This window comes from Scheffersomyces coipomensis (assembly GCF_036884675.1).
Source record: "Scheffersomyces coipomensis strain NRRL Y-17651 chromosome Unknown DFJ63scaffold_9, whole genome shotgun sequence".
Classification (NCBI taxonomy): Eukaryota; Fungi; Ascomycota; class Pichiomycetes; order Serinales; family Debaryomycetaceae; genus Scheffersomyces; species Scheffersomyces coipomensis.
Window position 1 is genome coordinate 151,990 of NW_027042900.1, and position 17,987 is coordinate 169,976.

A 17,987-nucleotide genomic window follows, 5' to 3' on the forward strand; every position below is an offset into this window, starting at 1 on the left:
ATCCCATCAGGGATAAGCAAAAATGAAGAAGGAAACAAAAAATGCTCCCTGCCCCGCCCGCTGGCCTTAAAGGGAAAAGAAAAAAAAAAGAAAAAAAATTGTAAGGGAACGGGAGCGATGGGGAAAGAAATAACAACAAACAAAAAAAAACCCGCAAACAAAATCCTAAACGGTAAAAGTATCACCTTTTTTTTCTCGTGCCACGCCAAACTTTCAAGCTAATTTTTGATAAAATTACAATTCCCCCCTAAATTTTAAAATTTAACGATAATTTGTCGACAACCAGCGTCTTTCCCACAAATTTTGAATTTTTCCCTTAAATTTTCTTTTTTTTAACTACACTTCTCTTTTTTTGTTGTGATTTTTATTTTTGTTTTGGCTTGACCTATTTTCTCTGATCTATCATTAATTGTTCAATCAATCTTTGGCCAATCGTCTCCTACTACTTATTGAGTCATCCTACGCCATTCAACTCCATTCAATTGATCAGTTACCATTAGTGTTTGTTTAATTGTTTGTCTCTATATCATACTGCAAATTTTTTGTTGTTGTTTTATTTACTGATAGTTTTGTTTGTACTCCACGCGAAACCATATCATCCTACCTACACCCACAATACCAATTCATACCATCACTAGTCTCTTCTTAGACCAACTAATCATATCATTCCTAAATTTCCCATAATGTCTGATGTTAAAGCTGCCAAGGACTCCTTAGTCGCATCTTTATTTGAATTATCAAAAGCTGCTCAAGATGCCGCTGCTGCAACTGTCAACTTTTATAAAGTATCTCATGAAGGTGCTCCTAATGTTGCATCCTTATCAAGTTTAAGTGAAACTTTAAAGACGGTTGCTAGTGCTGTTAAAGGTTCTACTGCCAATGGTTCTACCAAAGCTTCTGCTCCTGCCGCCACACCAGCCACTACTAAGACTGCTCCAGCTGCTACTACTACTACTGCTCCAGCTGCTGCTACTGCTGCTGCTACCACCTCAACTGTTGCTAAAACAGAAGATGAAACCAAAACTAAAAAGAAAAAGGTTGAAAGAGATCCAAATGCTCCAAAGAAACCTTTGACTATTTATTTCGCCTTTTTATTCCATAATCGTGAAAGAATTAAGGAAGAATTTGAAAAGAAAGGTTTAGATCCTTTATCAGTTAATGATATGAATGAATTAATAAAAGAAAAATGGAATAATATCACTTCTGAAGAAAAAGCTAAATGGCAAAAGAAATATGCCAATGAATTAAAAGAATATCAAAAGGAAAAGGAAAAGTATAAAGCTACTTTAGCTGCCGGTGGTATTCCACCACCAAGAAAAAATGAACCAACTGTTCATTCTGCTCCTGTTGATGATGAACCAGAATCAACTGAAGAATCTCCAAAGAAGAAAGAAAAGAAGAGAAAGTCTGAAAAGTTAGAAAAATCTAAAGATAAAAAAGTTAAGAAATAAATAATTTAATTCAATCAATCAAAGTTAGCTCTTTTTTTTTTTTTTTTCAAATCATATTCTACTAATTAACTATTTTATTGCTATTTTCGATTCTTGGATTGTTTTATTTATACTTTGTCTATATCCTTCCCCTTCTTTGTCTTATTGGTTCAAGTTTCAGTTTTTGTTGATCAAATTTTAATCATGTTTGTATTGTATTACTAAATTTTTCGTATATCTTACTTATATAAATCTTGTCAACCCTTTTTTACAGATTGGGTTAATTTAATTAATTCTTTACATATTATAAATCTTTTATTATCCTGTGTAATGTACAAATTATTTTCTTATATTTATAAAATACATGTATAATCCATAACTAAAACTAATAACCCTTCTTCTTTTGTTTAGTTATATGAGCAGTTAAAACTTTTTGTCTATCTCTTAATGATAATTTTTGTTTACCTTGAACTGCTTTTTTATGAATCATCATAACGAAATTCTTCTTTCTAGCCTTTTCTCTATTAGTAGTAGAATGAGGTTGATCTCTTTGACCTTTTCTTGAACCGAAACTACGATCTTCTTTACCTTCTTTAGCAAGTGCAATCTTTTCTTCTCTTAATTGTTTATACTTAATTTTACCAACTAAAGTAGTAGCATCCACCAGTTCTTCATTAGTTTGTGTTACACCCATTAATTTTTCAACACCGGCTTCAGTACGTAATTCTTCTAATTTAGCAAAATCAGCTGGAGTTAAGATTCTACTGGTTAACAATTCTGTCATGGCTTGTTCAGCGGCTTTCTTTTCTTGTTCTTTAGCTTCAACGGCAGCAGCCATCTTAGATTTTTTAGTTGGTCTTGCCTTTTCTTCTTCATCTTGTTCTTCATCTGAAGATAAGTCCAAATCAGAAACTTCGTTTTCATCGTCAGCTTCAGCTTCAGCGGGAGTTTCTTCATTATTTTCTTCTTCATCTTCTTTATCAGATTCATCATCAGAAATATCATACTCTTTGTCAGAATCAACAGTGACCCAGTCACCTTCAATATCACTGGCATCATCTTCTTCATCAACTTCCCAATTAGCATCGTCATCAGCACCTTCTTCATTACCTAAACCTTGTTCTTTTCTCCATTTGGCTAATAATTCAATACCAGGAATATTTCTAACAGTAGTACCTTCAACCCCGAATTGTGGTAAACCTCTCTTGTCACCCAGTTGAATTCCAATACTGGCGGTCTTACCTCTATCTTTTCTTTGTAACATTTCTGGAGCGACTTCTCTATATAATGTAATCAATGATCTTGCAGCCATCATAACTGCCTTTGATTTAGATTTATTATATTCAGTTAAATCTTGTAATAAATCTTTATCAATCGATAATGGAGCTCTGGTTAAGATTTCTCTAATGGTATTTATACCAGCTGAAGCAACTTCAGCAGCGACACCATCACTGACGAATTCATTAGCAAGTTTTCTGATTATTGGATTGATAGATTCTGGTGGAACTAAATCATGAGAAGCTTGAGCTGAAGCAGCCATAATTTGAGTAACATTTCTTTGTTTTGGAGTTAAATATTTTAAGAAATATGTGTAAATACCTAAAACAATTAATTTATGGGTACCGATTAATCTGGAAATTAAATTCATAAACATAATCTTTTGATCTAAATCAAATTTATTATTTTGTTTACTAGTAAGATGATTAGTAAATATTTGTTCAGCAAATCCTTGAGGATCTCTTAATAAATGAATAGCAGAGAAATTCAAATAAGTGGTGATATTCTTTGCATTATTCTTCTTTTTAACAGCTTTAACAGCAAGATCTAACTTCTTAACTTTCTTTTTAGATTTCTTACTCACTTGCATTTTATGTTTTAAAGCTCCCATATCAAATCCTTCTTCATCAGATGAATTATCATCGAAATTATCTTCTCTTTCTTTATCAGCCCCTAAGAAGAATTTAGCTCCTGCAACAGCAACTTTAACATCAGGATGAACCGCAGCTTGACTCATTAATTCGACAGCTCTAGAATCATCCCAAATACCTCTTCTCCATAATTCTCTAGTTACTTTAGTAGCCCATAACCCTTGATTATCTCTTTGTTCCAATAAATTAAACAACAAAGCTTGAGTTGATCTATTTATTTTTTGATTTTTAGCTCCTGTATTGACTGATTTTAAAAGTGATATTAATGTACTATAAATTTGATGTCTTAAAGCTTTAACATGTTGACCAGTAGTGGAATTACTAGCACTATAAGCAGTTAACAATGGGAAAAGGGTTTGAATCAATGATTCAGCAGTAATGATATCTTTATTTCTTAACATGGTTAAACATTGAATAATCTTTTCTCTTAAATCTGGTGATAAATCACGATGATTATTTAATAAAATCTCTTTCAAATCATTAGGGAAAGTAGCAGTTTCTTTAGGATAACATGCACATACAGCAGACATAAACCCAATTAACTCACCGAATTCAGTACCTTTATCTGAACTACTTGGATTCATTAAGAATATATCTCTTAAGGATTGATAGTGACTATATTGTTGTAAAAATTCATCATGATAAACATCAGGATCACGACGAACCAAGTTCTGTAAAAGAATGATGTTGGTAGGCAACAATGCTGCTCTTCTTCTCTTTGCCATTATATGATTTTCTTCCTTGAAGGTGTAATATTACTAACTATTTGAAGTTGGAGTTCCAGCAATAGAATCAAAGTATAATCCTTTTTAAAGAAAGAAGTTTTTTTTTTGTAGAACTCATCTCCATACAAAAATAATTTTCTTACACAAAAGAGAAATCACAAACAGAAAAATTTAGTGAGAGATAAAATTACTGCAAAAAAAACACAATCGTAACGTTTAACACTTGTATATTATAAAATAAAGTTATATATATCCAATAAAAATAGTCTAATGTCAACATCCTACCTGTATTAACTCCTAACCTGGACCCATGAATAGCATAAATGTATATAAGTGATTGAACTTATATACCAGAACGAGGAAACAATTCCCCAAGAGTAGCATAATTGATCTTTTTGGAGAACGATTTCTTTGATAACATCAATTTAGCACTATCAGCAGCAGTTAAAGGTTCACCTGTCTTTTCATCTACTTCAATACTAGCCAAAGCACTACTGACACCTAAATCATTAAGAACTGGGGCAGCATTGGTCTTTTGTTTCTTCTTACGATTGGCACCAGATGTATTACCAGTTAATTCATCAGCTTCTTCTTTCAATCTCTTTCTCTCTTGTTCAATAATAAAATCATGATTCAAACCTGTCCATATTCTTTCCTTCATGGCTTTTTCTTTATCAGTCAATTCACTTTCGAGAACTATTTCATCATCATCATCTTCCGTTAATTCAACACTTGAACTAACTTTAGATAACACATCAGATGTAGTGGGTAATTTATGTAAATTTCTTGGTTTATCCACATCAACTTTTGATTTTTCTTTATCTTTTGGATCAGTCAATTCAGATGGGTTTTGATATACTGATCCTTTTAATTGATCCTTCTTTCTATTTAAAATTCTTTCCAATTCTTGAGCTATAATATCTTCTGAAACTTCATAATCTCTTAAGATAGTTCTTAACAACATATCTTTATCACCTTCTTCTTTAATATGAAGATTATCTCTCAGTAATTTAGCTCTATTAACTGATTTGATTTCACTTTGTAATTCTTTAGCTGATAAAGTATTAGTTCCATCTTCATCTGGTTTAATATCTGGGATTGGTGCAGGATTCTCTTCCAACATGGTTTTTAATTCTTCATCACTGGCTCTTAATTTATTTTCTTGGGCAAATTTTTGTAATCTTTCCAATCTAGCTTCCTTTTCTTTAACTTGTTGAATCAATTTATGTTCATTTCTTCTATTCTTATCAAATGATGGAGGATTAGCTTGTTCAGTTATTTCAGTTTCTCTAAAATCTTGTACCGTTAAATCACCTGATTTAGTCTTTTTAAATTCATTTAATCTTCTTTGTAATGTTTCTTGTCCAACATGAGAGACCGCTACAATTTCAGCATGAGATCTTCTGAAATTATTCATTCTAGCAGCTAATAATACACAAGCACCTGCTATACCAGCTGGTCTTCTACCTTCCCTTATCCAATCATCAGACATTCTATGAGATAATTTAACCGCATCTTTAACCACTTTAGTTAATTGATCTTTAAAATCTAATTTTTCAGCAAAATGTTGAATAAATAAAGATGGATCAGAAATGGGTAATTGTGTGATATTTAAAGCTTTAACCATTTTAAGGAATGTAGCTCCCAATGAATATACTGATATTTGTAATCTTGAACTAAAATCAATTAACATATGATGGGTCTTTTCTTTTCTACAGGCCACGTATAAACAAGCTGCCAAAACATTTTGTGATCTTCTACCTTGAACGAAATTTTGAGTTAAAGCTAATTTAAACCAAGCACCAGCTGATTCTGCTATATAATCAGGAATCTTTAAAGCTGCCGCTATTCTTCTTATTTTTCTCTTACCATTCAAGATGGTTTGTTCTCTACTTTCCATCGCATTTTGTCTATTACCACCATATGAAGCTCTAGCTTGATCATGACCAACCATAGCCCCTTGAACCATAGCTGCCCCTGACGAAGATTCACCGAATTGAACTTCACTAACAATTGGATTTTCAACTTGAACTGTTCCACATCTTGAACATGAGATATCTCCTGCAGCAGTATACCTATCAACAATCAAATTTGCATGCTTACAGTTACTGCATACCTGTTGACGTTGGACCTTAACACTCATGATGTCTGATAGTAAATGTCCTTAAAATATATCAAATAGTCTTTTCGTCTAATTAGTTATAGATATAATTATTGTTTTGATTTATGTAAATAGAAACTTATAGACAGAAAGAAAAAGAAAAAAAGAAATTAAATTTAAAAAAATATTTGAAATCATCGCACGACCTTTTTCTAATCAATTAGTTGCAACAACGTTTATGTCATATATTATTAATGTAATTACAATATTTGTGTCTTGAATGAACTTGAAATAGTTGTTGTAGGTTCGGCCAATATAACCTTTTTAAAACAATTAAAAAGTGGTGATGATTCCAGTCATCTAGTTTTTATTAGGGCTTAGTTACCAAAATTGATTTGACTTTTTTGCGGAGTGAGAGAATTGATAAATTGTAAACCACAGTTCTTCCATCTTCTTCACAACAAGATCAGACTTAGATTACAACAACTAAACAACATGACTGATGTTAATGATATAGAGGATCAAATAAGAATATATAGACCATCTTTGGGTCCATCTTCACCAACCAATCAAGATGTTCAACAAACCATCCGTCACATCAAACACAATGACAATGACAATGATAATGATACCACGTATAGATCAGTAAGTGAACAACTGGCATTGTTAGATAGCTTCCCATATAGTCTTGTAATGAAAGTATCTAGTTCAGAACCTAGAGATGTGTTACAACTGGAAAGAACTTGTTTAACTTTTATACGGTTCTCAACTTCCTTATTTTTTACTGCTTTAGGGATAATTGTCAATTTTAAATTTAATTCAAGTGGTCAACCTATCGATGATGATAATCCTAGGGGTAGATTTAATGCTTCACTTTATTCCACAATAGTATCTTATGTATTGTTATTACTTTCATTGGCAACTTTGGTTTTAAGTGGTATTAATTATTTTATAACGGTTCAGAGATATGCGAATCATAAGATAAATACATATAGTTTCAATAACTTTTCAACAGTGATAGTTATGACATGTGTGATTATAACATTAATAGCAATTAGTATAAGTTTAATCGTCGAAGGGTATTTAGAACAACGAGAATAGAATATAAACTCACCTATATACAACATAATACATAAACATTCATTTCATTTATTTCTTCTTATTATGACTTGGTTTTTCAACTTTATCACCTTTCTTTTGTCTATTAATCTTTCTCTTAGTACCGAAATTTTGTTTATCCATTTCCATTAATGATTCTCTCTTAGCAACACTGGATGCAGTTAAGGAATCCTTTATAACCTTATCATCATCAATTTCTTCAATTAAAGTCATCTCAGTATTGATTCTTTCTTCAATGGATTTTATTCTATCAATATCCTTTTCAGCAATAATTGATATAGATGTACCTTTTCTACCTGCTCTTGCAGTTCTACCAACTCTATGAATGAAATCATCTGGATCAGCAGGAATATCAAAATTTATCACTAATTCCACTGTCGGTATATCCAACCCTCTTGAAGCAACATCAGTTGCAATTAATACTTTAGCTGCACCAGCTTTGAAACGATGTAAACTATTGGTTCTTTCTGATTGAGGCATTTCTGAATGTAATGATGCAACTCTAAAATCTAATTTTCTTAACATTCTTCTTAATACTTCTGCTTGATAAGTTCTATTCACAAATATAATTGAAGTAGAATCTTTAAATGATGGTAAACTTAATATACTGTTTAAATAAGCTTCTTTGACATATGACGGTACGAATACATATTTTAATGCTAATGTGGATGGAATGGCTATATTATCAATATTTTCAACTTCATGAATGAAAACTGGTGGTTTATTTTTTGGGGTAGGTTTATCCTTTAATGCTCTAACTGCATCTGTAACAGTAGCAGTGAATAAAAGAGTTTGTCTTGCATCTGAACTTGGTAATGCTGAAAAACATCTTTCTAAATCACTACCAAAACTATTACTTAATAATCTATCAGCTTCATCCAATACTAAATATTTGATTCTTTTTAATCCTTCAATAGTTTCTTCACCACTATTCAAAATATGATCTGCTAATCTTCCGGGAGTAGCTATGACGAAATGAGGTTTGTTCTTTAAATTAATAGCTTGTTGAACAAAATCTTCACCACCCACAATAACACTAACTCTAATATTCATAGCACTACCTAAAGCAGCAAATTGTTCAGCAATTTGTAAAGCCAATTCACGAGTTGGAGTTAATACCAATCCAAAGATTCCAAATGGATCTTCAGACCACTGTGATAACATTGGTAAACCAAATGCTATAGTTTTACCACTACCAGTTTTAGCTCCACCAATACAATCATGACCCTTTAAGATCTTAGGTATACAAGCTGATTGAATAGCAGTTGGGTTGTTTATTTTCATGGCGGCTAATGCCTCATCTAACCATTTCGCAACTCCTAATGCTTGAAATGACATGATTTCTTATATATTTATATGGTCGATAGTTAGTTAATTGATTGATCAGTACTGAGATGATCATCTTAGACTAAAATAATTTTTTTACCGCTAGAATTTTTTTTATTTTTTTTTTTTGACATTTTCACGTGAGAAGATTTTAAAGTGAAAAATAAAAAAAATTGAATATCAAGAAGCAATTGTTAAAGTGGATTATACACTCTAGTGCAGATATAAGACAAATATGATTGTAATAAGGCCCATAGTGTGGCGACAGGTACGGTCAGGGATATCGATAAGAAAATTCACCCAATCAATAAGGTATACCTATCAAAATGAAGAATCAAATATAACCACTCAAGAAGAGATTCCAATGTATCCTACTTCTAATCATGAGATCTTAACTGATATTTCAACGGAAGGGTTGCCGGAAGAATACATTAAAAATCCAAGAAATAAAGACAGTTTTATCAAATACTACGATAATGGTATTGATAATTGGGGATACAATTCACGAATTCTTTCATTAGCCGATTATTTTGAAGGTAATTCTCATCATGTTCATCATGTATTCTATAATAATCAACAACAATCACTTATGACTCGTGGGAAACGAGTAGAAAATCGTACTTTCATAGATTTGAAACTTATAAGATGTACCACTGGTAAAGGAGGTAATGGTGCTATTACATTTTTCCGTGATGCTAATCGACCATTAGGACCACCTGATGGTGGTGATGGAGGAGATGGGGGATCTATATATTTCACAGTGGTTGATAAAAATATGAGTTCATTACATAGATTAAAAAGGACCTATGAAGCTGGGAATGGTGTTAATGGGAAAGGGTCACAATTAGATGGTAAGAGAGGTGATGATATAATCATTGAAATTCCAGTGGGGACAACTATAAAATGGATACCTGATCCATTAACCTTAAGGAAATATCTTAGTAGAAGAGAAGGAGAAAAATTAGATGATATAAAATTGAAAATTCAATGTGATCAATTTAATAATATTCAATTAATTAGAGAAACAAATTGGACTGTGGGTGAAGGATGGAGTTTTACAGAAGGAGATCGAGAATTTTATGAAACTCGAGATTATTTTAATGAATTGAATGAAAAAGTGAAAGAAAATGATCATGAAATCATTCAAGAAGAATTAAAATTCGATACATTTCCAATATTAGGCTTAGATTTAAGTAAACCAACTTCCAAACCTGAATTATTATTAAAAGGTGGTAAAGGTGGTATGGGGAATATGCATTTTTTAACTAAAGATATTCGTAATCCAAACTTTAGTAAAAAGGGGAGAGAAGGTATAACATCATTTTTTTTACTTGAATTAAAATTAATTGCTGATTTAGGATTAGTTGGATTACCTAATGCAGGAAAATCAACTTTATTAAGATCAATTTCAAAGGCCAGACCAAGAGTTGGACATTGGGAATTCACTACTTTACAACCAACTGTAGGAACAATATTCACAACTATTGATGAAGATCCATTCACAGTAGCTGATATTCCTGGTATTATTAAAGGAGCATCTGAAAATAAAGGTATGGGATTAGATTTCTTAAGACATATTGAAAGATGTGCTGGATTAGTATTTGTTATATCATTAGAATCGAAAAATCCAATTATAGATTTAGAAGTATTATTGAATGAAGTGGGTGAGAAACGTATGAAGGATAAGAAGATTTTAATTGTGGCTACCAAAGCTGATTTAAATGAAGATGGTGAGAATTATATGAATTTAAAACAATATATTGAACCGAAAGGATGGAAGATTGTACCAGTTTGTGCAATGAAGGGTCAAAATGTTGAAACTTGTATTAAATTGATGAGTGAAGTAGCTTATCTGGGTAAGAAATAAGAGGCTTGTACATTATTTCGTGTCTGTAAATAGTTAAACCGCAAATAAAAGTGTAAATAATATAAAGGATACTGCCAATGGTCTACAGAATACATTTACGAAAAGATCTAACAATTGGAGATGGAAAGTTGCGAAAAATAATTGAAAGGATTTAATAGAAACAACATACAAATAAGCAAATGAAATGAAACAAAAAGAGTAAAACCCAAGACGTAAAACTGATCATAATAATAATAATAATAATAATCATTTAGCGAAATATACGAGATAAATATTTATCATGGAGGTATATCTTATTAACCACAACTAATTCCACAAAGTGAAAGAGTGAGGAAGGGTCGGCGACGATCCCGCTGATAAGCGAGACACAGCGTAAATTTCTGGCCCACTAAAAAATGGAAAAATTTATTATTTAGTGCACGTAAAAGTTCCCAGGCGGTAACCACTAATATATTTTATGCAGAAGTATAACTCATTAGAGGAGGCGGGCGTGTGGTAAAATTAATAAAGTGGAAGAGGATGGTTTTGGAGAGTAGTAAACGAACTATAATACAATTGGTTCAACTGTTTACAGTTTGGATTAGTTTGGTAAGAAGATTGGAATAATACTGGCCTCGTAAATCGAGAGAGGAAGTCGAAGATAAAATCAATAGTAAACTTCCCATTGTCAGAGATAAAGTTTATTTGATAAAAGTAAAGACAAACAAGTAAAAGTTCAGGCGACCTTCAAAATGTTTCAAAACCCTGAGCCTCTGAATTAAATTAAGTTAAGTTCAAGAATTTAAAAATTTAAATTTGTTGAATTATTTTATAAAATTTGACTCAGGCGCTCTGTCTCTTTATATGTTACTGAATAGTTGTTACTGCCAGAGTCTTGAATTTTGAATTTTGAATTTTTTCTCGAGGAAATTTTACCACAAAAATAAAAATAAGCATAATTCAAAAAAAAAAAATCAAAAAATCAAAAAAGCAGAATTTACGTGAAGAATGGCAGGAGGAGGCAAATTACAGAAAAATAAATTATAAAATATAAAATATAAAATTAAGTATTTTAAGGTGTTAAGAAAAAGATATGAATTTAATTTTACTTAATTATACTTATTTGTTATCTATAATGGAAACTGAGAGAGAACGCATTCATACAGTGAATTACATTTGTTCTTATTCTTTAATGGTTTGTTCCATATTTAAAATGAAACTTTTACAAGAAACAAGTAGCGATATCAGTAAATTATACAAAAATAATTTAAAATTGAATTACGAATTCAAAAAAAAATATTTACCAATTATTTTAATTAGGAATTTTTCCGAATGAAAAAGTGTATAACTATAAGAGACAACGTAAACATATAAAATTAATTCACCACAACAAGTTAATTTAGCTGACATCAAATACGAAAGCGAGTTAAGAATTGACACTAATCAGCGAGCATGTAGAGAAAAAGTTTGACGATGTCTTCAATGTATGATGGAAATATGACTTGGAGGCAGGCAGGCAGGCACCCATTATACTCCTACATTCACAAAATAGAGATAATTTAAGTATATATATATATAAAAGATTCACTTGCATATCCATTTTGGCGGGCAACTACCACAGAATAAGAAAGGAGAGGACCAAATAAAAAGGTCATAAATGGAAAGTAAAATCGAAGTGTAAGTAATGTGTGATTTATTTTTTGACAAGAGTTAAGTTTAAGAGAGAAATCTTAAATTGAAAAATGAATTGTTTTTTTATTTTATTTTATTTTATTTTATTTTATTTTGTTTTATTTATTATTTTTTTTTGTCGTAGTTTAGTTCTGTCGTCTCCCCTAAAAATCTCAGTAAGTATGTAAGTTACGCTAGATCTATTATGTTGGGGTTTCATTAGTGTGAGAGAGACATCAAATTACCCTAAGCTATTATTATAATATATCTGTTAACTAAAAAGTTGATATAGAAGCTAATAGACAAGCGATGACCCTTATTATTATTGTTTATCATACATACATAGAATCAGTCTAAGTTTAATTGATATCCTGTTTTACTCTGCCCTTGAAACTGAGCTAAAATGGAAGTTTGAATTTTGCGATGAGAGAATAACGCTGTACATTAAGGAAATCAAAAATACCATAAAAAAAAAAAAGGGAATTAAAAATTAAAAATTGAGTCAAAAAAATAAAAAAAATTCAAAAATGGAAGTATAAAAGAAAAGTGGGGGATTAGAAAAATATAGATCTATACTTACTTTATCATTTTTAGCCTCAAAGTGTATGAACCTTAAATGGGTTATAAAATATATAATATAATAGAATATAATAATAATCGTAGTATAGTAGAGTATAGAAAAGAAAAGTATACAGGCGGTTCACCCTTTATCTAAATATTCTATTCTAACCCTTTTTTATGGTTTGATTATTAGATCAAGACTCACTTGAAGTTAAAAAACAATTGAGTTACACATCCTCTCACATCACATTTTTCTTTTTAGTGGTAATAATTTATTTCTGTTCCCCTTGTGGCCAAGTAATCGTTTCAACCGTTGTCCCAAGAAAACCTAAGTATATATACTACATAAATTTTTGACAAATTGACCTGAAATTGATTTCAGTTTAAACAACTTTAAACCTGAAATTGATCTGTCTCAAAGGCAGTGAATAAATCTTCTTGTTAAGCGCATCAATTTTTTTTTTATTTATTTATTTTCTTTCTTTCACTGTTTGATTTATATGCACACCGAACAATCTAAGGAACAAATTTTTTTTTTTTTTGGTTGATTTGATTTGATTTCTGTTCTCAGTAACATAAGCAGATTTTGACTTTCATTGTCTTTAAGGGGAATCATGAAACTGACAATTATTTTAACCTTTGTATACGATTTTTTTCCCCTTTCATTCTTATCACATTTTAGACTAATACACCATGTATGTACTGAGTAACTTCTTTACTTATTGTGGGAAGTAGACGATATTGTAGATGCCTATACTTGACGTTAACGAATTCTGTTTGTATCATTTAGCGGCGGAAAAATGACTTTTTGGTTAAGTGAACTATTTGTCTATACAACCCATAAAAATAATAAAACCAACAAAGAATGTAGATATCAACCTTAAACAATTATTATATGGTAGGATATATACATTTTATTATTTTGATAGGGAGAATGTGTGAGTTAATGTCTTTACAACTAACAATCAAGATTCTCATCTTACATTATATCTAATGCTTTCAATTAATGTAGAACTACGTTCCCGTATTCTGTTATCGTTATCTACAACCTCATCATTAAATTAATGACGAGTAGTTATAAATAGAATTTTAAATTGATTTGATACCAAGAAATTTGGCATGATTTAGATTAATGAAGTGAGGGTGATTGAATGCATTGAAAGTAAGAATTTCGGTATTCCATTTAATGAATGAGTTTGTTATCAATCAAAATAACGATAACCTTTGATTGCTTGACAATATTATTTTTGACATGGATCAAGACCACTACTACAAATTATGTATATTTCCATATAATACCCCTTTGTCTAATGCTTCTGATGCGTATTGTCTAGTTTTATTATTATTACTATTACTATTATTATTATTATTATTATTATTATGTGTGTGTATATATTATTGTAAAATGATAAAATGTACTACATCCCCAAAACAGATATTTATTCTCATAGTAGCAGTTTAGAGGATGAGAGGTACATATTTCATAAATCCTCATCGGCACATTATACATACACGTCGAGATTATCATTAACCGCGAAACGGGTACAATATGCAAAATCGATTACTATGGATTATTAGACGGGATTTCGGCCTTCTATCCTGATCCCCCAACCCCCATATATATTAGTTTAATCTCCTATATAATGATGATTTCATAATGATCTAATAATTCAAATTAAAGTTGCATGCTTCTGATGTTTCATTACAGTAAAAGGGAATGGAATAATTCATACCTTTGATCGCCAAACCCCGATCCACAAACGACAGCAAAATACAAAAAAAAAAATTGTTTATGATAAATATGTACTGTATACAAATTCAAACTTTCTTTTTCTCTTTTTTTTTTTTTTTTTTTATTTTAGGTTGGTAAATTTTTCCTTAAGGGGGTAAAAAACCAAAAGGGGCGCCATAATGAAAAAGCTCAAAGCTCAAGAGAAAAGGATTTACTGAGATAGATAGAGAGGGGGGTTGCGGGAAAAAAGCCTGCATACAGATCGATTCTCTTTTCTTATACTATTAGAGGGTATCCTGCATATACTTTGCATTAGGCAATTAACAAAACAAAATGAATATTTTTTACCAAAGAACAATGGATTCCATTCAGGGAATAAATAATATCTGCACGAAATAAAAATCTTTTTTTTATTTTTGTTTTTTTTTTAAAGGCGGACTATGTATTTTTTTTTTTTGGTTGATTTGCTTTTTTTTATTTTTCGGTGCTTGAGGAATCCTCTTTTAAACAGATTGTGAATTGTAAATATTGTAATTGCATTTGTATTTAATGAACAAAGTTCCCACAATTTCTAGCGATCAAGTTTATATGATGGACGACTATAGACTATAAGTTCTAGTTATTTGAATTCTATTTTTATTTTGTTTACTATTTTCATCCATTCATTCACTTTCATTACCCAGAAGATAGTTTTTACATCCATTTTAATCTATGATCATATAGAATAATTTTTTACTACACAATGTTAGATATGGAAAGTAAACAGTATACTCATCCTTATATGAATACCACCATCATGTCAAACACTGATAATAAATCTAAGGTTGTGCTTAGTACAGCCACAAGTACCAGTATGAGTACTACCCGTTCATCATCTTCATCAAGTAATTCATCATCTCAATCTTCACAATTTTGTGAATTATTATTACCAACCCCTTCAACTCCATTTTATTATTCAACTTCATTACCTAATAATATTCATGAATCTAATAAAACAGATTATTTCTCCATTATAAAACCAAAATTATCAATTCTGACTGTGGGATCAATTTCTTCATCATCATCTCCAACTCATTTACTTAATCAAGATCAAATCCAATTAAATTCTCCTCCTTTGGATTATAATAGTAGTAGTTCAAGTAATAGTCCTATGGCTGTTCAAGAAGAAGATGAAGAAGATCAAGATGATTTAGAAGAAGATGAAATCGATGAAGAAACAACCTTTGATGATCAAAGTATCTATCTGGATTCAATCCTTTTAAACAAAAAGTTTTTTCAACAACATCAACATATTCCTGCATTTCAATTACCAGTTGAACCTCAACAAATCATATCTCCAGTTGAAGAAGATGATGATGATAATGAAGGTCGTGAACAAGCATTATCATCCATGAAACAAATCAAACCAATTCAACCTCGTATTAATCATAATCCATTTAAATTCCTTATTATTGATGATAATTTAATTAATATTAAAATCTTAGAAAAGATTCTTCATAGATTATATCCAAACGCTACTATAAAGAAATTACAAGATTCTACCAAGGCCATGTCATTCCTTAACAATCATTCATTTGATATGTTATTTCTTGATATTGAAATGCCTCAAGTTTCTGGTATTGAAATAGCTTCACGTTTAAGAAGAACTCATCATCAACATCATCATCATAGTACGAAAGATTTCAAAAATATGGGAATCATAGCGGTTACTACTCGTAGTTTACCAATGGATGTTAAATTATATAAGGATATTGGAGTTGATTTTACCTTTTCCAAACCTTTAGGATTTAATTATGATTATTTCTCAAGTAAAATCGATGAAATCATTGATGTTAGAGGTAGCAATTAAATTACAGGCTACTTCTTTTGGTTTTGATTCTGTTCACATGTATTATTAGTATTATTATTATTATTAATTGTTGTCACAACTAATATAGGTTATGTTTTATGTCATTTTTATTTATTAGGTTCTAGTTTGTTAGCAACGTTGTTATGGTAAACCGGTTTATGTTTGCCAAAAGCTTGTTATTATTTTTATTTATTTAATTTAATGGGTATTATTTTTTATAGAGTAGTTTGTTTTCATTATTGCTTTCCTTTCGAATTCTGTATAGTATAGTCTTTAATATAACGTCTTTAATGTTAAGAAAGTTTTAAGTTAAGCTAAATTAAAAATAAATTACCTATCCATTGCTATCGCATGAAGGTTTGAAATTCTTATCTCATAATATTTTCTTGGTGATTGCTAAATTGCTGTTAAATGAAATGAGATGAACAAACACCAATACCGCAAAACATCGAATTGTTTTCGGTGGGCCGGTTTTTTTCTGTTTGAACTGGGCCGAGAAACGATTTAGAAAAATAAATTTTAGTGAGGGCACTTTGGACACTTAGCGACAGGGAGATACAAAAATTTGTTAGGGAAAAGAATTGTTAGACTGGTCGCAAAATGCAAAGCCTAACAAAGGACAGAGGGAAAAATTAAATATGACCTGACTTTTTTCGTCCCTGATACTCACTAGTCAGACCATTAATCTCATTGTTCAAATGTCGATGGATTCACTAAAATTCCTCGTAGTCAGATACAAGCAAGATGAACGCAACTCTTTTTTCTTGTATATTAAACTGACTACTAAGTTAACGTTAATAAGACTTTTTGAAGAAACAATACGAAAATTAAACATTAAATGATCATCGCGAGACAAGAACAATGAACTGCTTTAATATGTTACGAGATAATCGCCTTTTACATTCCTTTGTGTTTGACAACATCATGTCATATCATTATTAAAGACTACCGATGAAGGTTGAACCCCTCTTTCTTTAGTCGCCATTAAGCGGAATGGGAACTATTAAGTTGAAAGCCCACAAAGACCCCGAAATACTTTAAAAAAAATAAAAAAAAATAAAAATAAAAATAGAATTAAAGAAAGTTGCATAAAAAAGAAACGAATTTTGACATTAAACTAGTTTATACCAACGGGGTTTGATCTTTTATGCAACTACAGGGTCTTTATCCATCAGGATCCTCCAAAACCTTACTTTCAATTTAATAAAGTTTTTCTATTTTTATTTATTTTATTGAAGTTATCGATCATTGCATGCATCCGTTATTCCAATGTAATATAAAGCACTATCGGCAATGCAAGTTGTACATCCTTGATGATGTACTTTGTGTTTCAGCCTTTTGGACTTATATCCCCAAATTAGTAAAACTTTAATTAAATTATCGCAGCGCCATATACACAAACTTACAGTATCCAGATGGTTTACATTTCATGTTTTGACATATTTTAGATTTTACGGCAACAAAAGAAATTTTTCCGTCGCCAATCTAAGGTCTAAATCCTAAAAGTAAGTAAATCCTAATCGTCCCGATTACCGGCACCGTTCTAACCTAATGTACAACTGATGGTAGTCTACTTTTGAGTTGTTTTTGCCATTAATATTGTGATCCATTTGTCCTACACGCCGTTTGAATTAAAGGGGTACTTACCCCACACGAAAAGGTTTTGAAGACGTTAATTAGTTTTTTAGTAAATACATCT

General features: G+C 30.7%; 7 protein-coding genes across 7 annotated transcripts; 4 read left to right on the forward strand and 3 right to left on the reverse strand. All coding sequences in view use genetic code 12, as the record gives it.

Moving 5' to 3' along the window:
- Nucleotides 1–452: 452 nt before the first annotated feature.
- HMO1 (Hmo1p) lies at nucleotides 453–1,633 on the forward strand. Its single transcript, XM_064904498.1, has one exon. It carries the CDS (start codon nucleotides 684–686, stop codon nucleotides 1,449–1,451), a length of 768 nt encoding a protein of 255 aa, XP_064759335.1. The 5' UTR covers nucleotides 453–683; the 3' UTR covers nucleotides 1,452–1,633.
- A 124-nt stretch (nucleotides 1,634–1,757) lies between these two features.
- Nucleotides 1,758–4,272, reverse strand: SDA1 (Sda1p). The gene has a single exon (XM_064907306.1). It carries the CDS (start codon nucleotides 4,081–4,083, stop codon nucleotides 1,816–1,818), a length of 2,268 nt encoding a protein of 755 aa, XP_064759336.1. The 5' UTR covers nucleotides 4,084–4,272; the 3' UTR covers nucleotides 1,758–1,815.
- On the reverse strand, nucleotides 4,273–6,295 carry BRF1 (transcription factor TFIIIB subunit). The gene has a single exon (XM_064907307.1). It carries the CDS (start codon nucleotides 6,224–6,226, stop codon nucleotides 4,427–4,429), a length of 1,800 nt encoding a protein of 599 aa, XP_064759337.1. The 5' UTR covers nucleotides 6,227–6,295; the 3' UTR covers nucleotides 4,273–4,426.
- A 33-nt stretch (nucleotides 6,296–6,328) lies between these two features.
- On the forward strand, nucleotides 6,329–7,315 carry DFJ63DRAFT_321235 (uncharacterized protein). The gene has a single exon (XM_064907308.1). It carries the CDS (start codon nucleotides 6,680–6,682, stop codon nucleotides 7,283–7,285), a length of 606 nt encoding a protein of 201 aa, XP_064759338.1. The 5' UTR covers nucleotides 6,329–6,679; the 3' UTR covers nucleotides 7,286–7,315.
- On the reverse strand, nucleotides 7,316–8,823 carry DBP8 (ATP-dependent RNA helicase). Its single transcript, XM_064907309.1, has one exon. It carries the CDS (start codon nucleotides 8,639–8,641, stop codon nucleotides 7,334–7,336), a length of 1,308 nt encoding a protein of 435 aa, XP_064759339.1. The 5' UTR covers nucleotides 8,642–8,823; the 3' UTR covers nucleotides 7,316–7,333.
- Nucleotides 8,824–8,993: 170 nt separating this feature from the next.
- Nucleotides 8,994–10,496, forward strand: MTG2 (putative GTPase; the record flags this gene model as incomplete). Its single annotated transcript, XM_064907565.1, has 1 exon — nucleotides 8,994–10,496. The coding sequence occupies one exon, from the start codon at nucleotides 8,994–8,996 to the stop codon at nucleotides 10,494–10,496; it is 1,503 nt and encodes a 500-aa protein (XP_064759340.1).
- Nucleotides 10,497–15,181: 4,685 nt separating this feature from the next.
- On the forward strand, nucleotides 15,182–16,288 carry SRR1 (Srr1p; the record flags this gene model as incomplete). Its single annotated transcript, XM_064906624.1, has 1 exon — nucleotides 15,182–16,288. One exon carries the CDS (start codon nucleotides 15,182–15,184, stop codon nucleotides 16,286–16,288), a length of 1,107 nt encoding a protein of 368 aa, XP_064759341.1.
- Between the last annotated feature and the right edge of the window lie 1,699 nt (nucleotides 16,289–17,987).